The sequence below is a fragment of the Myotis yumanensis genome, unplaced genomic scaffold (assembly GCF_028538775.1).
Source record: "Myotis yumanensis isolate MYYU_CA2020_CCGP unplaced genomic scaffold, mMyoYum1.0.hap1 SCAF_8, whole genome shotgun sequence".
In the NCBI taxonomy this organism is placed as follows: Eukaryota; Metazoa; Chordata; class Mammalia; order Chiroptera; family Vespertilionidae; genus Myotis; species Myotis yumanensis.
In genome coordinates this window covers 92,695,283-92,718,985 of record NW_027223759.1, presented here as the reverse complement: position 1 = coordinate 92,718,985, position 23,703 = coordinate 92,695,283, and the positions used below count along the sequence as shown (strand labels likewise).

General features: G+C 46.3%; 1 protein-coding gene across 13 annotated transcripts; it reads left to right on the top strand.

Annotated features, from left to right (window-relative positions):
• Positions 1 to 506: 506 nt before the first annotated feature.
• Positions 507 to 23,480, top strand: AMMECR1L (AMMECR1 like). 13 transcript variants are annotated; one of them, XM_070423200.1, is made up of 9 exons: positions 511 to 717; positions 1,790 to 1,898; positions 12,939 to 13,382; positions 15,465 to 15,575; positions 15,892 to 16,051; positions 16,708 to 16,798; positions 18,301 to 18,397; positions 19,384 to 19,516; positions 19,992 to 20,079. In XM_070423200.1, the coding sequence occupies exons 3-8, from the start codon at positions 12,976 to 12,978 to the stop codon at positions 19,514 to 19,516; spliced, it is 999 nt and encodes a 332-aa protein (XP_070279301.1). In that variant the 5' UTR covers positions 511 to 717; positions 1,790 to 1,898; positions 12,939 to 12,975; the 3' UTR covers positions 19,992 to 20,079. The 13 variants fall into 13 exon arrangements, 12 of the variants coding, with proteins under 12 accessions (XP_070279310.1, XP_070279303.1, XP_070279301.1 ...); XM_070423206.1 differs by lacking the exon at positions 19,384 to 19,516 and adding an exon at positions 19,236 to 19,289 and having other exon boundaries at positions 512 to 717; positions 19,992 to 20,068; XM_070423208.1 differs by lacking the exon at positions 19,992 to 20,079 and adding an exon at positions 19,236 to 19,289 and having other exon boundaries at positions 512 to 717; positions 19,384 to 19,472.
• Positions 23,481 to 23,703: the final 223 nt, after the last annotated feature.

Below are 23,703 nucleotides of genomic sequence, written 5' to 3'. Positions count from 1 at the left end.
GGCCCACTGAAAGCTGGTCGGAGATGCTCCTTCCCGGCTGCTGGGGCTGCTCGTCAGGCCACAGCCCAGTCAGCGCGGCGGCGGAGCCCCTGGGCCAGATGCTCGCGGGGCGGGGCGGGGCGGGGCGGGGCGGGGCGGGGCGAGGCAGGACTACAAGTCCCGGCGCGCCTTGCGCTCGCGGGCGCGGGGCCGGGCCAGGCTGGACTACAAGTCCCGGCGCACCCAGCGCTCGCGGGGCCGGCCCGGCATACACCGCGCCTGCCGCCGACGCGGCCCGAGTGGCCTCGGCTGGGTGTGCGGCGCCGCCGGCCCGCCTCCTGGGGCTCCTCGCTGCGGGTCCCTCTCGAGTCCCATCGCCCGACAGCGGCCCGACACTGCAAAGCCGCCTTTAAATTCAACGCCAGCCAATACCGTGCGCCGGACGGGTCACGTGACGGCGCCCGGAGGGGCCCGGCGGCGCTCGCGGAGCCCCTGGAGAGCCCCTCCGCGCGTCCCGTCACCCTGCCCCGGTGGCTGCCGGGATACAGACGGCTCGGGCCGGTCCCACTCAGTCCTCCAGCCGCGGGGGCCCTCCTGTTCCGCCGCCGGCGCCGCCGCCCGTCCGTCGCCCGCGGGCCGCTTCTCTGGGCCCCCCCAGGCGCATGGCTCCATGAGGCAGGAAAAGGCGGCGCGCGAGAGGTCCCGTCCGCCCCGGCTGCGCCTGGCCCGGGAGAGAAGGTGGGACTCGGCGGCGCCTCCCCGCCGGCCGCTGGCCTCCTCCCCGGGGTCTCGGCGAGGGCCCGGGCCAGGGCGGGGGGAAGGCGGCGGCGGGGGAGGCCTGCGGGCCGCGTGTCCCACGAGGGCGCGGCCTCCGGAAACAGTTTCGGGTCCGGGTAAAGTTGGGGGGTCTCAGACCTCCCGGCGGCCCCCGCCCTGCCACGCGCGGCCTTCCCGGCCCCAGCTCCCCCTCCCCTCCTCTCCCTTCCTCTCCCCTCCTCTCCCCGGCCTGCTCGGCCCGCGGCGCGCCCTCCGCTCCCGCTCGGTCTCGTCCTCCTGCTCCGCGCGCCGCTCCTGCCCGGTTTGTGGGCCCCCCGCCTCGCAGTCCCTCCCTCACCCACCGGAGCCCCCGGCCTCCGCCTCCCCCTCCCCTGGGCTGCCCGCCCCTCCCAGGCGGGTTTGCCCTTCATCCCCCGCCCTTCCCTGCGTGTCCCGACCTGAACTCCACTCCGCCGCCCCGCCCCACCCCGGTCCCCGCGGGCCTCCGCTCCCACAGCCCGCGGCGCGGCTCCGGCAGAGCAGGGGGGGCCGGGTCTCCCGCGGGCCAGTCGGAGAGCGCAGTCCCTGCTCCGAGGCGTGGAGAGGAGGATGGCGGCTCCGAGCCGGCGGCCTCTCCGCGGGGGCGCGGCCCGCCCTCGGCCCGCCTGCAGCCGAGGATTGGGGATGCGTTTGTATTCTGAGACCGGGGAGAGCCTGGAACGGTACACCTTGGCCCGAGAGCGAGTTTTGATATAAATTAGTGGTGGAGGAAGCTTTATGGTCTCATGTTCAGGTTCAGTAGAACCTTTGATCCTTGGTGTCCTCCTGCTTTGTGGTGATGCCAGGGATGCGTGCGCCCGGCCCGGGGCCGCCGCTGCCGCCGCCGCCGGAGGTTTAGGTTTTGAAATGTTTTGAAGTGAGGAGAGCCAGCCTGTTCCTGAGCTGTTTGTGTGTTTAGAAGTTGCTCTATTGGATTGTAGTTTTTCAGAAACCAACTCTTACATCTACACTACCTTGACTTTGTTCATTCACTGCACCTGCATTTCCATCTTAGGTACAGGAAGGAAGAATGGAATCGGAAGGAAGAAAATTCATTTCAGAGACAAAATAGCTCCCCTCCTCTGTTATAGCTGTTTCCCTGGCAATACAAACTTCCCGCTTCAGTGAGTATTACCTTGGATGTTTAGAATAGAAGTTCATTGTTTGTTTTAGGCCTGTGTTAGGACTTTAGGGTATAGATTTTACTTTGTTTACTTGATTTTTCTACTTCCATGTGGGGGTCTTAATGTTGAAGTTCTTTCCACTTGCTCTCTTTTAAAATATGTAAAGACAAGTTTATTGTTCATAATCCCAGTAGAGTGACCTAGGTGGTGGTACATGTAGTATTAATTACACTTACCCTCTTTGTCTTAATACATAAGTCTGGCTCTGTCCCTTCACAAATTACTCTTTTTAAAAAAACAAACAAGCCGAAGCCGGTTTGGCTCAGTGGATAGAGCGTCGGCCTGCGGACTGAAGGGTCCCGGGTTCGATTCCGGTCAAGGGCATGTACCTGGGTTGCGGGCACATCCCCAGTGGGAGATGTGCAGGAGGCAGCTGATCGATGTTTCTCTCCTGTCGATGTTTCTAACTATCTATCTCTCTCCCTTCTTCTCTGTAAAAAATCAATAAAATATATTTTAAAAAAAACAAACAAACAAAGAGCATAACAGTGCAGTTCCTATCAAGGTCAGTTATAGGGTCTCTTCCATACAGTTAGAGTGTTCAGAGATTTTTGGAACATTTTGCCCTAAATCTGTTATGGTGATGGTGATGCTATTATCTTGAAAATAATTAAAATCCTACATGAAAACAAAATTCTGGGGAAAAAATTATTACTGATTTTTAGAGGAGTGGGGAGAGGGAAACATTGATTGGTTGCCTCCTGTACTCACCCTGACCAGGAGTCGAACCTGCATCCTTTTGGTACATGAGTCAATGCTCCAACTTAGGGAGCCACCCAGCCAGGGCTTCCTTTGAGTTTATTTTATTTTATTTTTTAATATGTTTTTATTGATATCAGAGAGGAAATGAGAGGGAAAGAGAGATAGAAACATCAGTGATGAGAGAGAATCATTGATTAGCTGCCTCCTGCATGCCCCACACTGGGGATTGAGTCCATAACCCAGGCCTGTGCCCTGACCTGAAATCGAACCATGACCTGGTTCATAGGTCGATGCTCAACTACTGAGCCACGCTGGCTGGGCCCTTCGAGTTTATTAATAATGGTACGCAAACACTTTAGAGAGTTTTTCATAGTGCTTCGCGTCTTTTTTATTTTTGTATTTTGGTTAATCCTCACGCGAGGATATTTTTCCATTGATTTTCAGAGAGAGTGGAAGGGAGGGGGAGAGACAGAGAGAAACATCAATGTGAGGGCATCAATGTCTCACATCAATTAATTGCCTCCCGCATGCGCCCTACCAGGACCAGGATCGAGCCTGCGACCATGGTATGTGCCCTTAACTGGAATCAAACCCGGGACCCTTCAGTCTGCAAACTGAGGCTTTATCTACTGAGCCAAGCCAGTGAGGGCATGTTTTACATATTAGTGGAGCCTCACAGACCCTTTGTAAGGGAGGTAGGGAACAAATATTTTCATTTTACAAATGAAAGAACTGAAGCCCAGCCCTAGCTGGTTTGGCTCAGTGGATAGAGTGTCAGCCTGCGGACTGAAGGGTCAACTGGCTCAAACCCCAGTGTGGGGTGTGCAGGAGGCAGCCAATCAATGATTCTCTCTCATCATTGATGTTTCTATCTCTCCCTCTCCCTTCCTCTCTGAAATCAATAAAAATATATTTTAAAAAAAAACGTTTTTATTGATTTCAGAGAGGAAGGGAGAGGGAGAGATAGAAACATCAATAATGAGAGAGAAGCCGAAACCGGTTTGGCTCAGTGAATAGAGCGTCGGCCTGCGGACTGAAGGGTCCCAGGTTCGATTCCGGTCGGGGGCATGTGCCTGGGTTGCGGGCACATCCCCAGTGGGAGATGTGCAGGAGGCAGCTGGTCGATGTTTCTCTCTCATCGATGTTTCTAGCTCTCTATCTCTCTCCCTTCCTCTCTGTAAAAAATCAATAAAATATATTTAAAAAAAAAAAAAATAATGAGAGAGAATCATCTATCAGCTGCCTCCTGCACGCCCTCTACTGGTGATTGAGACCGCAACCCAGGCATGTGCCCTTGACAGGAATTGTACCCAGGACTCTTCAGTCCCCAGGCCGATGCTCTATCCACTGAGCCAAACCAGCTAGGGCAATAAAAACATACTTAAAAAAAAAAAAAAGGAAAGAAAGAACTCAAGCCCAGAAAAATCTGGCACATAGTAAAGGGAAGGGATCTAAAAACAAAATAGAACTTTTGACTCCTATATTTATGTTTTTTCTTTTAAGTTAACATGAAAATGTATAGTTCTGTGAAGTTTTCTAAGTCTAACTTTATTTATTTATTTTTTTTTTAAATATATTTTATTGATTTTTGACAGAGAGTAAGGGAGAGAGATAGAGAGCTAGAAACATCGATGAGAGAGAAACATCGATCAGCTGCCTCCTGCACACTCCCCACTGGGGATGTACCCACAACCCAGGTACATGCCCTTGACCGGAATCGAACCCAGGACCTTTCAGTCCGCAGGCTGACGCTCTATCCACTGAGCCAAACCGGTTTCGGCTCTAAGTCTAACTTTAATTATATAGGTAAATCTATATTTTGCAGGGAAATTTTTCACACAGCAAGTATTTTGTTTATGATGTGTGTGATGGGTTTTCAAAAATATGCAAATGATTATTTGAAATGATTACCAGAATGTTTGTGGGTTTTTCATTTGACTATTGTTTGGAATAGTTCCATAAGTCAGCCAGAGTTGTATCTCAGGTGCCACTTCACTACTCATGTGATACAGTTTTTATTTAACTCTCTCTCTGACACACAAAGGAAACAGTCTATGCCCTTCTGTATTAAAGCTTGATTTGAACAGTCACCTGTATACTAATAAGAAAAAAATGCAGAGACCTCGTTTTTCTTAGCCTCTTCCCTACTCCTACTACAAGTATTTCCTGTAGTAAAGTGATGCCCCCTAGTTAACTGTTCTGAGGCTTGTCTTCAAAAGGTGAAACCTGATTTTTTTTTCCCACCTCCAGGCTTTTCTAGATATTTTAATCTGATTGTTTTTTGAAATCTAACTTTGATGGAGTAGTTCTATCAGTACTCAATATATATGAAGACTTCCATAATAATAGCATATCTAGCAAGTTTAGTTTCTTTTTAGTATAAACTTAAGAGGAGCCAGATAGAATAGAACTGTGTACAGCTCTCCTTCAGCCCAATAGTCATTTTTTATGTTTCCTGCACTCACAGTGAGAAGAACAGTGGGTGGTTTATTAGAAATCGTTGCTCTTCCAGGAGGGAAGCATTATGGTCATTGGAATAATAATCACAGATTAATATTATAATATTTTAAACTACAAGGTGGTTCTTTTTTTTAAATTCTTTATTATTTAAAGTATTACATGAGTCTCTTTTTTTCCCCCATTGACCTCTCCCCCGCCACCCCCCTCCCACACAAGGTGGTTCTTAATAGAATTTTATTATGAAGGCACTTATTTTTTTTTCTTTTTTTTTTTAAATATATTTTATTGATTTTTTTTTTTTTTTTTTTTTATATATTTTATTGATTTTTTACAGAGAGGAAGGGAGAGAGATAGAGAGTTAGAAACATCGATGAGAGAGAAACATCGACCAGCTGCCTCCTGCACATCTCCCACTGGAGATGTGCCCGCAACCCAGGTACATGCCCTTGACCGGAATCGAACCTGGGACCTTTCAGTCCGCAGGCCGACGCTCTATCCACCGAGCCAAACCGGTTTCGGCTTTATTGATTTTTTACAGAGAGGAAAGGAGAGGGATAGAGAGTTAGAAACATTGATGAGAGAGAAACATCGATCAGCTGCCTCCTGCACACCTCCTACTGGGGATGTGCCCACAAACAAGGTACATGCCCTTGACCGGAATCGAACCTGGGACCCTTGAGTCCGCAGGCTGACACTCTATCCATTGAGCCAAACCAGTTAGGGCTGAAGGCACTTATTTCTGTAGAAATGGTAAGAATTCAGAGCTATGTTGTTTTTGGAACCGACCCTACTTTTGTTAATAGAGGCACTGGCAGTATTGGTTATAGCAGGTACTTTAATAAATAGTAGTTATAAGTCAAAGAACTGCTAAATGCTCTTAATGTATTACTCATTGACTACTCACAAGTAACTCTGTGGGGTAGCAGAAGCCCAAGGCCATACAGATGTGGCAGCCTGCCTGAGTGCATCGCCAGTATGTGGCAAATCATAGTTGGGATTTGAGCCTGGACTGTAACCCCAAAGCCTAGGTTCTGTCCTCTGAAGATGGGAACTGGCAGTGTCAGCTTATCGTTTGCAGTGATTTAGGAGTATTGGGAGAGGAAGGCCACTTCAGTCAGGGTGTCCTCCCCTCAGTACTGGTCTTTATACCTTGTTTGTAAACATCAGCAATTTATAAGACAACATTTGTATTAGCTCCTGAAATCATAAATTGCCCTTCAGGCAAATAAAAGTGCCCCATCAATTCAAAAAGAAAGAAAATTCTTCTCAAGTGCAGTTTAAAAAGTAGGTATGGTCTTCCCAAAGTTAATATCAGCTGAGGCTAAGTTCAGGATTGACCAGTTACTGGTGTGTTTTAGCAAAGAAGACAGCTACTAGCATAAATCAAACCATGAAGTTCATGTAGGGGATATTTCACCTAACTTTTGAATGAATTGTCCACATTGGCTATCCATTTTCCTATGAATTAAACCATTCCTAGGTTTGGGCTGAATAGAGTTAACATTGTTGATAAGAATAAATACTTAGAATTTAGCTCCAGTTTCTGACACACTCTCCAGTTAGCATCAGGATGGAACCAAGTATTTAAATATTAGGTTGTGCCATAAACATCCTATATAATAAAAGCCTAATATGTTAAGTGTACGGTCGGATGTTCAATTAAAGTGTAATATGCTAATGATAGGCTAAGGCCGCTCAGCCACTCGCTATGATGTGCACTGACCACCAGGGGGCAGACTTTTGGCTGATTGACCAGCTGCTATGACATGCACTGACCACCAGGGGGCAGACTCTCCTACCAGTAGGTTAACTTGCTGCTCGGGTCCTGCTGATCAGGATTGAGTGAGACTGGCCAAACACGCCCTGGAGCCCTCCCGCGTCCCTCCCCGGCCTGATCATGCACTGGTGGGGTCCTTCGGCCTGGCCTGTGCCCTCATGCAATCCAGGACCCCTCGAGGGATGTCGGAGAGCCAGTTTCTCCTGATCCCGCAGACAAAGCTGAGGGACGCCACTGGTGCATGAATTCATGCACTGAGCCTCTAGTTCTTCTTATAAAAAAGCAAACTTAAATGAAATCAACTAGGAAATCTGTAGATAAGATGGCTGGTGTGTATACCATATGCAGGGCACCAGATTAGGTGTAGTGAAAGGTAAAGGCATCCAGCCCTGAGACTCAGGGTGAGGGTGGCTGCAGGGCTGGCTGGGACTGAAGTGACGGTAGAATCCTGCCCGCTTCCCCACAGGAAGGGAGGAGGAGTTGCCAGCTGGCCTGTTGTGGACCCCAAGGAAGGTGTGATGACACTTCAGCACTGAGAACATATTTATTTGACACTTGCTAAGTTAGGAGGTGAAACAGTCATTCCTTTTATTTCCTCCAGCTTTTTGTAGAAGTACAACTTTGTCTCCATCTGGTGGAAATCCATTTTACCTAGTTCATTCTCATTGATATCTAGTGAACAGAGGAAAATGAGATCACTACTACTGGCTCTTATAGTGGCCCTTGAGTTTAGCTTTTTGTTTTTTATTGTTTTTATTGATATATTGATTTACTTATTAGAGAGAGAGGGAAAGAAAGAGATAGAAACATCCATGGGCTGCCTCCTGCATATCCTCTACTGGGAATCAAGCCAGCAACCCAGGCATGTGCCCTGAACAGGAATCAAACCTGAGACCTGTTGGAGTGCCTGGGTCGGTGTTCAACCACTGAGCCACTGGACTGGGTGAGTTTAGTTTTGAAAGTAACCAACTGAAAGCTTGAGAGGGTCTCAGTGACATAATGTGTCTATAAAGCAAGGGTTTTTACACTTGATTCCACTTATTTCAGATGAACTGACTTTGCAGTAACTATTCAGTTACTCCCACTAGGATCAAAGTACCATTTTTGCTAGTTTTTATGAGGTTTTGAGGAAGAGTAAGAAATTCCCACATTGTTTTAGAAGAAATGTTGAGTATATCTTTAGGGGTTTTTGTTTGTTTGTTTATTTTGTTTTGCGCTGTTATTCTGAGATATCTTACACTGTACTCTCAGGTGCCAAGCTTTTGGAGAAATGAGTGTCTGCTTATTGTAGGGTGGTCCTGGAAGCTGAGTCTGGGACTACTTGGTTGTGGTGAGATGCCTGCTTTGTTGGCGTAGGATTAGAAGAGTCTCTAACTAAAGAGAAAGTTTTGATGAAATTGGTGGATAGGGGTTAATGTAATAAATAAAAGTATTTCCTACCAGCACCCTGTTTTACTTAGCGTTCTTTTTCTTTTTACTTACTGATTTTTAGAAAGAGAAATGTGGATTTGTTGTTCCACTTATCCGTGCATGTACTGGCTGTTTTCTTGTATGTGCTGTGGCTGGGGATCGAACCCACAACTTTGGAGCATCAGGACATCTCTTCAACCAACTGAGCCACCGGGCCAGGGTTACTTAATATTCTTTATTGTAGTTCACTTAATATTTGCTTTATATTGAAAGATAAGTAAAATGTTGGCCCCCTTAAAAACATGCCTTCAAAATAATTCCGTGAAGGAGGGGAACTGGAGTGAGTATGTAGGCTATCCTATATAATAAAAGCCTAATATGCTAAGTGTACGGTCGCCCAGTTTGCCATTCAACCAATCAAAGCATAATATGCTAATGATATGCTAGGACCGCTCAACTGCTCGCTATGACATGCACTGACCACCAGGGGTCAGAGGCTCCAACTGGTAGGTTAGCTTGCTGCTGAGGTCCAGCCAATCAGGACTGAGCAAGACAAGCCGGACACGCCCTTGAGCCCTCCTGCAGTCCCTTCCCGGCTGGCCAACCTCCCATGTCCCTCCCCAGCCCCGATTATGCACCGGTGGGGTCCCTCTGCCTGGCCTGTGCCCTCTTGCAATCTGGGACCCCTCGGGGGATGTCAGAGAGCCATTTTCCACCTGACGGTGGAACAACCAGGCGCTATGACATGCACTGACCACCGGGGGCAGATGCTCAACTCAGGAGCTGCCGCCTGGTGGTCAGTGCACTCAGCCAGAAGCCAGACTTATGGCTGGCAGCGGCGGTGGCAGGAGCCTCTCCCACCTCTGTGGCAGTGCTAAGGATGTCCGACTGATGGCTTAGGCCCGCTCCCCTGTAAGTTGGACATCCCCCAAGGGCTCCCGGACTGTGAGAGGGTGCAGGCTGGGCTGTGGGACCCCCACCCCCTGAGTGCACGAATTTCATGCACTGGGCCTCTAGTAGATGAAATAAGATTGGCCATACCCACCAGCTGGTGTGGTTCAGTTGGTTGAGGGGCATCCCATGCTCCAAGAGGTCTCCAATTTGATTCCTGGTCACTGCACATGCCTGGGATTCGAATTTTGGGCTCGATTCCCAGTAGGGGGTATGCAGAAGGTAGCCAATCAACGTTACTCTCTCATCGATGTTTCTGCCCCTCCCTCCCTTTCCTTTCCTCTCTTGGAAATCAACAAAAACATTTTAAAAAAAGAAAAATGATAATGATTGGCCATATGTTAAAAATTATTAAGGCTGGATATTGGGTTCGTTAAGCTGTTTTGTTTATGTTTTGAGTTTTCCATAGATTTAATTTTATAGAATAAATTTTTTAAGTAGTGCCTTCTAATATATCTTTGATGCAGAGTCCATTTATTTACTGGCTGTTTTCTCTCATATGCCCTGGACATGTACCAATTGAACCCACAACTTTGGAGCATCAGGACAACTCTCCAACCAACTGAGCCACCAGGCCAGTGCTACTTAAGATTCTTTATTGTAGTTCACTTAATATTTGCTTTATGCTGAAAGATAAAGTGCTGCCTTTGGTCACTACTTGAGAATATCGATTGAATTATTTGCTTAATGGCCTCCCAAGAAATGCTCGGGCCTAAAGAGTCACAAGATTTGGGTTGGTTCTCTTGATTTCAAATTATATCTTGGGAGGGTGTGGGGGAATTGTTAAATGTAGTCTGTTGTGTTTGTTCCCACTGCAGATCAGTGGTTGTACTTTGTGTGTAGGCAGAATATTCCGAAAATTCATTTCTTCTGCCTTGGTGTGGTGTGAAATCTCTTCTGTTGCTCTGTTCCGGGGTGTTTCCTAGTCAGGTAGTTGATAACACCGGCTAACAAACACCTGAGTTGTCACAAGCTCATAACGTCTAGCTCTTCCTTCAGGTGTGCTTTGGTGTAATGAGAATGAGCAAAGATTTCTTTTTTTTAACCTTTGTGTTTCACCCTTTCTCTTTGTTTCTTTGAATTTTGGGTGTTAAAACTCCAACTCTGTAGAGATTGTTCTGCTTCATTTAACACGTTACATACAAGGTGGAAAGTTAAATGAGAGCTCAGAAGCCAGTGACATCTATTGTGAACTCCAATGACAGTGTCAGGGGAATTGGTACTTGTCCAGGTGATGGCTGAGATGTTGGTTTTGAATTTGTTTCTTGCTCCATTTTTGATGGCAAGGTTCTGCAAACTCTTAAGCTAGTTTTTAGTACACCCTTGGATGTAGTTTGTTTTCCATCATGCCCCTAGGAAAGGGGCTGAATCCAACCGTTATTATTGGCAGGCCTCACACTTTGTGGCTTGATGGGAAAGCCCAGGCCTTGGAGTCTAGCATACAGATTGTGCTCCCAGTTCTAACTCCTATCTCTTAGTGGCAGTCTGCCTTTAGGTGGGTTATCTGGCTTATTCAGCCTGAGGTCCCACCTCTGTAAGATGACAGTAGCATCGTCTGTCTTGCTGAGTGGTTTTGAGGGTTTTGTGAAACCCTGTTTAGAGAGCACCTGTTCAGGGCAAGCACTCCACAGTGAAGCCCTGGCCCTCCAGGAGTTCGTGCTGGTGGGAGCAGTCAAACAAAACCCAGATGGTGAGAGCAGCTGAATAAATTGACACTTACTACACGCCAGACATTGTATTAAGCACTTCACATATGTTAACTCATTTTCCTAACAACCACAGAGGCAAGTCTGGTTACTCACATTGTGAGGAAACTGAGTCAGAGAGGCAATCCTGAAGGATCAGGATTTGAACCCAGGCCAGTGGTTCTGGAGTCAGTGTTTTTCAAACAAGATGTTCTGCCCCCTTTCTTAAATGTCTGAACAAGACAATGAAGTCTGTGCTCAGAATCAGTATAGTTTCTGGAAGTTTTAATGGATCAAGTGCATAAGGCTTTCTCAAAAAGAATCCTATTTTCAAGCCAAACATTGAAGAGTACAAAGGTATTATTCCTCAGCTCTTTCAACTCAACTAAAAATTGCCCTAGATACAAAAAATGTGTATTTTGTTATGGATCAGCATATATCAACATAAACGAGTAAAACTTGTGAAATTTTTATATCTCATTCAACTTCAAGTGACAATCTGTTTTTGTAGAATTAATGGCATTGCAAGTGGGTAGGTAAACATCTTATTTGATTTAAAAGGCTGTGGAAGCCAAAACCGGTTTGGCTTGGTGGATAGAGCGTCGGCCTGCGGACTGAGGGGTCCCAGGTTCGATTCCGGTCAAGGGCATGTACCTGGGTTGCGGGCACATCCCCAGTGGGAGATGTGCAGGAGGCAGCTGATCGATGTTTCTCTCCCGTCGATGTTTCTAACTATCTCTCTCCCTTCCTCTCTGTAAAAAATCAATAAAATATATTTTAAAAAATAAATAAATAAATAAAATAAATAAATAAAAGGCTGTGGAATTTATAACCAAAACACTATGTTTTAGAGCAATGTGTAAAAAGGCAGTTATGTGCTATGTGTTCAAATCAGAGAAAATTTTAGGGAGAATATCTAGGGAAGAGCTAAAACATGTAGTCACTTGAGAAAAACCAGTATACTTTTCTCAAGTCAAGAGAATTTTACAAACTTTGGTATAATCGATATTGAAATAACTAGGATCTCTATTTCCTGATTCTGTGATTTTTGACACAACAGAAAGAGGATTTTGGTCATGTTATAGCTATACATTTCTACCTTGGGCTTTTTAAGAAAAAAATTAAGTAAAAAGATCCTCCCTCCCATTCACATCATCAGATGGCTTTCTGGTCCATCTGATGCCACACTATGTTAAGCTGAGTGGTTTTGCATTTGTTTGCTTTGCAATGACAGGGCAGAAAGGCTACCTCACAAAAGGACTATGAAGCTTGGGTCATTGTATGAATAAAGGTTTTTACTAGGTGTAGCTTTTCTTGAATGAGGTCTTAAAAGGTTAGAGAGATGTGTAGAAAGTGGAGTTCTGAAAACCAAAGAAAATGAGCATTTGCGAATGATAGCTGTGAGGACAGAAAGATGGGAGCCTTGTGTTAGAAGGTGTGCTCTTTGTGGAATGGGAGCTAACTGCTTTTCACCTTCACTAAGGTCGGGGGCTGAAATCACACATAATTCATGTTAGTGATGAGGAAATGCTGAAAGGATGCGGTTAACAAGGAAAAGCATGGATGTCTCTCTGGGGTCCTTTGAAATTAGGGTGGTTGCATTTGGACCCTCTGAAGCGGCAGAGAAAGCAGCCTGAGGAAGAGTCTGCGAGGTCCAGTGCAGTCCTCCAGCCAGCCTTGAAATGCCGTCCACCATCCAGCTTCACGGGCTGCCCCCACCCTTCCTTCTGCCCAGGCAAGAGAACACTGTGCTGCCTGCCTCCATCCATGGTGACCATAGCTTCATGGAAAATAAAAAATGATTTCCCTGTAGGAATTCCTGCTGTGGAACTCAGGGTTTCTTCTAGTCAAGCTGGCCTGGGATCTTTTGTGGCCATGTGACCTGGGGGAGAAAGAGCCTTGATGACTCTTGCCTCTGTGTGGAGACTTCTGTTTTTGTTTTCTCTTTTTAGCTAACCATTTGAGTCAATGCTTATTTGTTCTCTTTTTGGTTAGGGTTCTGTACATTCCAGACCGCGAGCACTGAGTCAGGATGGGAAAAAGACGCTGCGTTCCTCCACTCGAGCCCAAGTTGGCAGCAGGCTGTTGTGGGGTCAAGAAGCCCAAGTTATCTGGAAGTGGAACGCACGCTCACGGGAACCAGTCCACCACTGTCCCCGGCTCTGGTTCAGGACCTCTTCAAAACCACCAGCATGTGGACGGCAGCAGTGGTCGGGAGAATGTGTCAGACTTAACTCTGGGACCTGGAAACTCTCCCATCACACGGATGAATCCCGCCTCGGGAGCTCTGAGTCCTCTTCCCCGACCCAACGGAACTGCCAACACCACCAAGAATCTGGTGGTGACCGCAGAGATGTGCTGCTACTGCTTTGATGTCCTCTACTGTCACCTCTATGGCTTCCCTCAGCCACGACTTCCTAGATTCACCAATGACCCCTAGTGAGTAAATCCATCAGAGCAGGGGACAATGAGAAAGGCAGGATGGCATCTTCCCACTACTTATAAAACTTGAATGTGATGTAGGAATAGGGTGGTGAGAAATACCTCGAGTATCCACTGGATTCAGTATTGGAAAGGGACTAGGTTATATTTGGAGGAGGTGTAGGCTGGTGAAAGTAATGTTCTGGAAATCAGGATTTTTTTTCTTGGCTCTTCTGTTGTTTCAAATGTACAGGTCACACTGTCACATCGTTGTGGACCCCCGTAGTGTTGAAGTCCAGGTGAACTGGGAGCTCATTTAATGGGAGCTGCGATGCTTTCACAGGGTCCCCTCCCTCTGTTCAACAGCAATCCTATGGAAATCTCAGGGCTGCTGGCACCCCACTCACATGTCAGAATCTGCTCTACTGGTTAGTTGGTTTTGTTAACCCTCACCTGAGGATATTTTCCCGTTGATTTCTAGAGTGAATGGGAGGGAAGGAGAGAGAGAAACATTAATGTGAGAGAGACACAACAACTGGTTGCCTCCCTCACGTGCCCCAACCAGGGCTGGGGATCGAACCTGCAACCGAGGTACATGCCCTTGACCAGGATCAAACCCAGGACCCTTCCGGTTGCGGGCCTACACTCTATTCACTGAGCCAAACCGGCGAGGGCTCTGTTTTACTCTTTTTAATTCAAGACTCTGTTGTTTGTCCCCAGCCCTCTCACATGCCAATGATGGGAGCAGTATGTGTATAAAGTGCAAAGTGAGGAAACTCAGTCCAGTGTCTGCTCCTGTCTCGGAATTGGAGCAACTCCGAGCTGGCTTGGAAGAGCTTTTGAGCTTTGTTTTCTGAGATGCGTGGAGCACACAGCATAGGAAGGCCTTGCACAGCCACTGGGCAGTGAGTGCAGAGGCATGAAGAGAAGTCCTTGTTCTTGGGAGACTTGTTGAGTCCTCCAACCACAGGCACAAAGTGAAATAGTGTGTGGTGCACTGTGGGCTGAGCGGAGCAGAAGTCATCCCTCCTGTGTGGTGGTGTCAGAGGAGAAGAGATGAAGAGAAAAAGTCCTAACTTTTCAGGGCAATATTGCCACAGGGTACCATAGTCAGAAAAACCCTGCAGAACAGGTGCAGATGATCCCACTGGGTCTGATTGGGAGCAGGCGTATCTCTAAAGGAGAGGGACACAGGTTGGGAGAGTGGGTGGTGGCTGCAGCATTGCAGGGCCATTCTATTTGGGCTCCTATTTCCGCCTGCAGACAGTGGACTACTTGAGGGCTGTGGAGTAGTAGTGTTGAGACAGTAACTCTAGCTGGTGCTGTTCAAGTGTGTTAGTATAAGGGAAAGACGTGTGGGTGGGAGATCCGCTTTGTAACAATGATCAAAGAAGTATGTAACTTGAAATTTTTAAGTTGCTTTTTAGAAGTGTTTAATTCAGGCATCAAAGAGGTAAAGGCATAGGAGCATGGAGGAGTCTCAGGAAGAGAGACAGACCCGAGACTTCTTCCTAGAAAACCCGTCACCATCCATCTGATGTAGCCTAGAAACAGAAGGTGGTAATTTCTGCTAATAATAAGCTCTCTTCTGGAAACATTGTTTTTCTTTTCTGAACATTTATGAGCAGGAGATATTTGTAGTTGCCATTGGCAGAAATAACTGGGAACAGTTTGGAGCTGTAGGGAGTGCGTGCAGATAAGAAGGAGAAGGTGCACAGGCCCAGTGTGTCTGCATGAAGGGTGGAACTAGGGAACTTAGACATTCAAAATAGAGTAAAGAAGAGGAGAAGGACATGGAGAATTAGAAGAAAAAAAAGTGAAGTCCTGGACAGAGGAAGAGGACTGTAGCACATGCATGTGTCAGCAAGGCCCGTGGGAAAGGCTGCCCAGAGGGCCTTTCTTCATGCGCCTTGCGAGGTGTCCTCTCCATGTCCCACCGGGACTGTACGCCTCCCAGAGGGGACTAGAGTCCTGCAGGGAGCTGGCAGTTCAGAAAGCAATCATTTGGGGGAATAACAAATGAACAGGAATAAAGCCAAGGTTTGTTCTTATCCATGATTGATTTGGGGCTGGAGAGTGTTTTGTGTTTTGCTTTTTTAGTCCGCTCTTTGTGACATGGAAGACAGGGCGGGACAAGCGGCTTCGTGGCTGCATTGGGACCTTCTCAGCCATGAATCTTCATTCAGGACTCAGGGAATACACGTTAACCAGGTAATTACACGAGGCATAAGATTGGTGGAAAAATTGGCTATCAAATTTGTCTACAGAATTGAAAACAACTGCCAGACTTTATGTCTTCAAAGTAATAAAGAATGAGTGTTCTCTTCTTGGTGATCAGGAACTGTGGAGGCTGTAATCTGTGAGTCACTTACTGGTTCAAGTATAGACAGTTAATAGCATCAATTGTTTTTAGCACCTGGGTATGAATGGATAATAGACGTTCTCTGCATAGCTCCAGTTGTAAATATTCGGGCACATGTTCCCAACTCCAGAGTAGCCTCACTTACGTGTTTTTGTCCCCTTCCAGTGCACTTAAGGACAGTCGGTTCCCCCCCCTGACCCGAGAGGAGCTGCCTAAACTTTCCTGCTCTGTCTCCCTCCTTACTAACTTTGAGGATGCCAGTGATTACCTGGACTGGGAGGTGAGAACAGCTGCATTTGGAACTCTGCGTTGCATTTGGGTTCGGGTTAGTACATGGTGATGTATCTCCTTCATTGAGAGGGTATAAGAATGTGACAGTTGAGTTTGGAAACAATTATGGGCAGCATGGGTGGACAGAAAAAGTGCTACAATATCAGAAGCAGAATTATGAAGATTTCTCTTCTTTCTTCCAAGTCTGCTTTGGTTCACGTCCTTCTCCCATGCCTAATAAGTAATAATGAGATGGGGGAGGAAAGGGGGACATCTGTAATACTTGCAACAATAAAGATAAATTAAAAATAATGACAATAATATTAAATAAACAACAAAAGAAACAATCATGATAAAGTGGAATATTCCAGATCCTTCTGTGTGAGCCCTTGAGTCAAAGTTGTTATTTAGAGTCATTTGTGAAGGGCCCTGAGCCAGATCAAACCCTGTGGCATATTCATTTAATGGACTAGATTGAAGGTGGAGTGTTCAAGATGATCAGATGAGCAATTGAAAGAATTTATTCCTATAATCCTTATACACTTAGGTGATTACATGTGGAATCACATCTCTCAAGCTAGTTTTTTTGACTTTTATATCTGACATCATTCGTGATGAAAATCAAGAGGTTCTCCTGTTCATGTGTGGGTGGCTGAAATGTCTTTAGAATAAATCAGTGCCATTTATTTGGTTGTGGGTTTTTTTTTGTAGGTAGGGGTCCATGGAATACGAATTGAATTCATCAATGAAAAAGGTGTCAAACGTACAGCCACATATTTACCTGAGGTTGCTAAGGAGCAAGGTGAGTTGGACAAATGGAATTTCATTGAACAACACTGAACATGGTGTTGCTGACTAACAGGCAGGAGAATAGAGTGTGTGGTCTTTCAGCCCAAATGCCACTAAGAATGAGTGCCCTTCTTCTTTTTAATACCTACCAGCTTCTTCTAGAAGGAGGAATGAACTCTGAACGATGCAGAAGCTGGGAGAAGAAGAGGGGAATGATTGCTCCTACTTACTTGCTTATTTCACTTTCAGGGAATAGCTTTATTTCTTGTCCTCCAAGATTGGTGATTGTAGTAAAATTCCACCAATCAACTTGACCATATTATGGAGTTCATTGTAAAGGGAAGCTGCCCATATCGGGAGTTTTGAACTCTTGGTCATGAATTATTAAACAGTATTATACTTGGAAAAAGGCAAAATGTAATTAATCCTATTTTTAAAGAATTTAGAAGTAGAGGTGTTGGGGGCGAAGGAACTTGGTAGTTACTAAGTTCTTAAACTGTGACATTGAAGATGGGAAATGGGTTGGGCAGGTTTCCCTTTAAAAGAATACCTATAAATGTTGCTTGTACATTCTGTGATATGTAACCTCATATTCTTTCTTTCTTGGAATTCTGTTTTTTATTACTAATATGTAAATTAACACGCACACAGTATCTGTTAGGTGTGAACCTGAAATAGAGAAAATGTCCGGTTTAACACGTCAGTGGACTAATTATGTGGCCAGCGAGTTGCCTTGTTGATTTTCATTGTGGTTGTATTTAAACTTTTTCAAAAGCAGTGAGGATGTGACATAAAACAGAAGCCTTTTATCCACCTTTTTGAAATCATAAATCCCATATTTCTGTACGAGAGGGCACACCATAAGTATTTTCTGATACTGAGATGTGATGATAACTTCGGTAAATAATCAGAGTACTTTTGCCATTTGAATATTGTTTGGGAAATTAAAAAGTGGCACATACTGCAGTAATTTAGGGAGTTTTGTTTGGTTTTCAGTTTGATATATTCGGTTTTATCTGTTACAAACATGCAAGAACAACACAGCAGCACTGTGTGGACAACTTTCCCATCCTTTTTAAAGAAATAGCTTCCCTCCTACTATCAATTCTCTATAATTGAAAACTGGACACCAAGAAATCATCAAATGAAGAAAGGCCACACCGAGGAATATAAGCTGCAGAATTGAATTCTCTCTTTGCACAGAACATCCCTGGCTCCCAGCACTAGGCCCACAGCCAGTCTACGTTGGGACCATGTTTGTTCCTAGATATTGACACTGGGATCACCTCTGACAGGAAAGATACAGAAGCAGGGCCTCGGGACGGTCACACGGCATGTGTCAGGCCACCATCTCAGGTCGCCAAGGTTTCCCTTGGACTGTCAGTGAGCAGACCACTCGGTGCCCAGGGCTCCCCCTGCTCCTCCCTAGCAGACATGGCCGCTTCCGCCTCTCCCTGTGTGAGAGCATGCCCCTCTGTCACTGTGCGCTGACCTCAGTGTGTCTCCTCTCCTCAGACTGGGATCAGATCCAGACAATAGACTCCTTGCTCAGGAAAGGTGGCTTTAAGGCTCCAATTACCAGTGAATTCAGAAAAACGATCAGACTCACCAGGTAACCCCCTGTCTCGTTTTCCTTGTCATTTTAATTTAGTTGGGTTTGCATGGAGGGTACTTGTTGATGGAAAGGGGAAGAAAGTATCTCTGCTGTCTCCTAACCACAGAAGTGCGGTGCAGTGAGGCCCTGCGGAGACAGTGGCAGCAAAGCAAAGACTCAGCCTCCTGAGTGTCCCAACAGCTAAGCTGAGAGCAGAGGGAGCAGGGCGAGGCCACTGAGCAAGTCGTGGGTGTCTGTGCCAGATGCGCTTTGGGGGAGGCTGAGGCGGTCAGGTGGCACCTTAAAGGAACAGTCAGAAAATGCTTGGTATGAAGAGTTGAAAGGAAATGCCCCTGCCTGTTTGAAGTGAATGCTTCTTTGGGGAGGCTGCCTAGTGTGGTAGAGTGTACGTGGCCTTGGGGTCTGAAACACAGCCCCACCACTTAGTCATGGGACCTGGTCAGTTATTCTGCCACTCTAAGTGGAAAACTCTCCTGTCTGTAACAAGTGAATGATAATGCCTTAGGGTTGTTTTAGGCTGTGGTAAGGTGATACATGAGGAATTTCTAAACCAGGGCCAAGCATAGATGTCAGTTCTCTTCCCATCCCTACTGAAATCAAAAACACTGAGAGGTTTAGCTTCTATGGGCTTCTGTGGGCCTCTGGCCCCTGATCTGTAAAATGCTGAATAATCATACAGTAACCTCACAGGTCTATTTGGAAGATAACCCAGTGTTTTTTAAATGCTTTGGATTCCAAGAAAAATTAAAAAATAAATCTTCAAATACAAAGCATTATTATTATCATTATTATTATTATAATTTATTTGAACAGCCATTTCCCTGTCAAAATTCAGGAATAATCACCTTGCAGTGGAGGAGTGATTACAGTGGGAAAGAGATGGCTCTGGGTAAGGACTGTCACACCCAGCTCCTGTGGTCTGTAGTAGGCTCCATAGGTTTGTAACACCCATGCTTCGCATCCTGACTCATGGCTCTTTCCAGAGCAAAGCCAAAGTGCTATGAATTCTGTTCTGATGACCCTGGGATAGATGACATATTCATCCAGGAATTGAGGCCGTCCTATCTAGACCCAGGATCCTTTAACCTGCTTCATGAGAATTTGACCCAGAATTAGGTATCTGTGCCCTTTTGGTTATAAATAACTCGCTTGTTGCTTTTTGCAAATTGAGGTTGTATTTCTGTCATTTTACCTCATTTTAACCTGAAAGTAGACTTGCAGTTTACACTGGGCCTTGGTTGCAGTCCTCTTCCAATCTGCCACCCATGTCCTCTGACTTGAGATTCTTCCTCCAGACCCCGTAGCAGATTGCTTAAGAGCAGCCTGACGATAAGCACATGTAGTGTTTAAAGGTGGGATGTGCAGAAAACCCCTGCTCAGGGGTATTGTGATTGTGCTTTTTCATCTCGTTCATTTGTAATAACAACATTGTTTTCTTGTGCTGTCTTTCATTTTCTGTAAGTAAGGTTGCTCTTGGTCTTCCATTTTATTCTTTCAAAATGTGGAATAAGCTTTTGGTTTTCTATGCTGAGTGACTTTACTGAATGAAGTGTTTGGGGTTCATAATACCCTTCCCTGTCTCCTTACACAGGTACCGAAGTGAGAAAGTGACAATCAGTTATGCAGAATATATTGCTTCTCGACAGCACTGTTTCCAGAATGGCACTCTTCATGCCCCGCCCCTCTACAATCATTACTCCTGACACACGGCTGCATGACCAGTCCCACCCCCCTGTGGCCACCAATGGCTATGACATCATTGGAGCAGACGCCTCCTCTTCCTGGTCCAGTTACTTCTATTACTGCACCATTTTATGATGCTAGCTTCCGTTGCCAAGTCTGCCTCCAGCTGACTCGGGGTTGGGGTGGGAGAACGGGATTATATTGAATGAAACAGAACTCGCGGGGCCCAAGCCTTATTTCAGCCTTTCCTCATTATGGGGTTCCGTTGGATTGGGGCTCCTCCATGACTAGTGAGAATTGCCTGTGGGTTCAGTAGGCCCTCGGCATGCACGTGGCCACCTGCTTGCTGGCTACACGGTGGGAGCTGGAAGTCATAACTCCTGAAGGCTGACCCCACTTGCACCCTTGTAGCCTCCCCAGATCCAGTAGATGTGTTTTCCCCTGGCAGTCTGGGCAACGGAGACCAACAAGACACATTTTTAGGTTGTTTTAAATTCCTTTTTCTAAACGTCCAGTTCATTGCATACCAACAGATGATGACAACCTCCATGCTTCATAAGTGGACGCCATGTTCGGGGTGGCCGTGGGCACCGTGAGTCTTGTGAGGCTCCTGGACAGACACCCACATCCCGATGGAAAGCCCCCGGATGGCGTGGCAGGTCGCATTCGATGCTCAGCCAGCCTCCAAGGTTTGATTCTAACCCTGCTGTCAGTTGGATTTTCTGGCGCTCTTCTCGCAGGGAGTCTCCTGGTACTGCACAGGGAGCTCTGTGGTGGAACCTGCTGAGGAATGAACTGGGACGCCTGCAGGAGGTCCTGACATCCTTGCCGCGTGCAGCGTGAAAGGGGAGGCCTCCTTACCACCCGGCTACCTCACTCCTCGCCTGGTAGCAGTGCCTATAGCTGCATAGGTTCACAGAAGACATAGATGTTCACACAAGCACCTGGGTCGGGCTGTAGAAAGACACATTGTCACAGGAGAAAATCCAGGTCTCCAAACTGTTTTTGTCTTTTCAGGCAAACATCTTTAAGGGACTGAAAAGCAGAGGAGTTCCTTTTCCTAGTTTCCCTGTAGAAGTGAGAAGACAGTTGATTCAGTCCTTTACAGGACTTAGAACAAAGCTGTGTAATTAAACAAGGTGAATCGTTATCTTGCCTAATATGCTGGGAGTCTTCACCCCACCGGGACGGGGTTCCAAACAGCTCATTTTAGTCTAGGTCATTCCGTTTTCCTGTGGCATACTTACTTCCCTTTCCCATAGCTGCTGACTAAGTACCTGTCAGCAAGTTCCTCTTCCCTCTTGCCCAGCCTTCACCCGCTTGGTGCAGAGCTGATGGCAGCTGGGACTTGGAAGGGGCTGTGGCAGCACTGTCACGGAGGCACTGCTGGAAGGGCCAGGAGGAGTGGCCGGTGGGAGGAGAGACCCTAAGGGTAACTGTCCAGCAGCGCACTTGGAGAACTCTTGAAGTGATTGGATGTTGACCTGGTGGACACAATGTTGTTATTTAATTTATTTTTAAAAGTTTATGTGGTGATGGTGTGGCTTTCCAGAATGGGCAAATAGTCAAGTCAAAAGACCTTTTGAGTTTTTTTCTGCCAGGAATTGGGGAAGGGGGTGGACAGGGACACAGTCTAAGACACGACACATGCTATTATAGGCATAGCTGTCTCGTTTCTTGGAAGAGAGGAGTAAAGGTGGACCAGTTAGCTGGGTGTCATCCCTTAGGCTATGGCGCCTGCAGGGGCAATGGGCTGACATCGGATGCCCAGGCTGGGCTGCATTCTCACTTCCTGCCACTTTTCCTTGCAGAGGTAATGAAAAAAGCTATTGAAGATGAAGGGATTGTTTCATGATTTCCTGCTGCTGAGAATAATAAATATCTTGTTACAAACGTGACGACAGTTACTTTTAGGTGCCATGGATTGATGTCAGGGTGGTCAGTTTGGGACTAAACCATCCACCTTCAATTTGTACAACAGTATTGATCTATAGGGCTACACTTCATTATTGTTCAAGTGTTCTATGTTAAAAGTTGTGTTTAATTTCTAAAGATTAAAAAAAAGCAAAAAAAATGGTGCTAAAATTTTACCCCTGAGCACGCTCAGTGAAACTGGTCATGCAAGCATTTACAGTGCCATGCTTTTCAAGCCTATTGTTTCTCGTAGAAATGCTGCCCCTATCTGTCTTCCCCAATGTATAGTGTGATTTTTTTTTTTATTTTATCTTATCAGGGGTGGGGTAGGATACCTGCCATTAAGAAAATGAACAGAAAAATTTGAACCCACACACGAGGGGGCTGGGCATCTGCACAAGAACTGGCTGGTGAAGCCCAGCACCACACTGCAGGGGGCTTCCAGTCCCTGAGCTCCATCCAGGCCCAGCAGCAGAGATGCTCGGGGTTCTCTTGCTTGTCACAGGGACTCTAGAGTTGACCAAGGAAAGTTATGTGGCCCTGGAAAGAATGGCACTATCCGTGTCTGTCCTAAACGGGGCCTAGTCAGGAAGCAGTCTGGGAGTGCCCGGTCATGGCCACCTCATGAGGGTGTGGCAGGTGGCTCTCAGGAGGAACACTGAGTCTGGATCATCCGCGTGGCCGTTGTGCAGAGGGGATGACAGCTCCCAACTAGGACTGAACTGCTCTCCGCACACTCCACCTGCGCAGTGATGAGGGCGGCCAGTCCACGTGTGTGGTGGGATTAAAGAGAAGGGATGGTTTTGCTTGCTCCGTTTGTCCTTGGGCTGCTCAAGCTGAACCGGAGGTGACCACTGTTTTCAAGGAACCAACCCCACGTGGCTGGTTTGGTCAGAGCTTGTTTCATCCCTAGCAGTGAGTGCCTTTTGGTCTGGAGAGTTAACTTGTCTCATAACACCCACAGCTAGGACATTCTCTCTGTAATTATGAATTGTGTTTGTTTTACATTAAAAGAGAATGTCTCATCACTAGAGTTTGTCGGTGTTGGATTGTTCCCACTGTGAGGTTCTTAAACTTTTTTTGCTTCATAATTAATATTAAAGCAATTCATGTTAGAGATCCTTTCAGTATGAAAGGTTTGTAATGGAGACATAACATTTTATTGTTTATAATAAAAATCATCTATACAGAAGTCCTAGGTGTTAATATTTGCACAAGATCTGTTTTCCATGTTAACACCTACAATTTCACTAACTGTTGGTGTTATTTTCTGTTGAGATTCTGGAGCCTAGGGAGCTTGTGTGTTTTTTATTAATTTTCCTATTTCCTTGAAGCAAGAGACTTTGTATAGCCTTCAAGTGCAAGGACTTCAGACCAATTCTTCGTATTACACTTGGTTGGCTCTTGGCTATATAACTGCTGAGTGCAAATCATTGAACTCTTTAACGAAGTATTGTAGAGAATAAATCATTATGGGTAAAAACTGTTCTTTGTCCTTTTTTCTTTTTTTTTTATTTCTTTTTAAGTAGTTTATTGATTTTTAGAGAAAAGGAGAGGGAAGCATTGATGTGAGAGAGAATAATTGATTGACTGCCTCCTGCACACCCCCTACCTGAGACTGAGCTCACGACCCATTCACCAGGAATCGAACCTCATACACAGGACTACGCCCAACCAACTGAGTCACTCTGACCGGGCATCTCTTT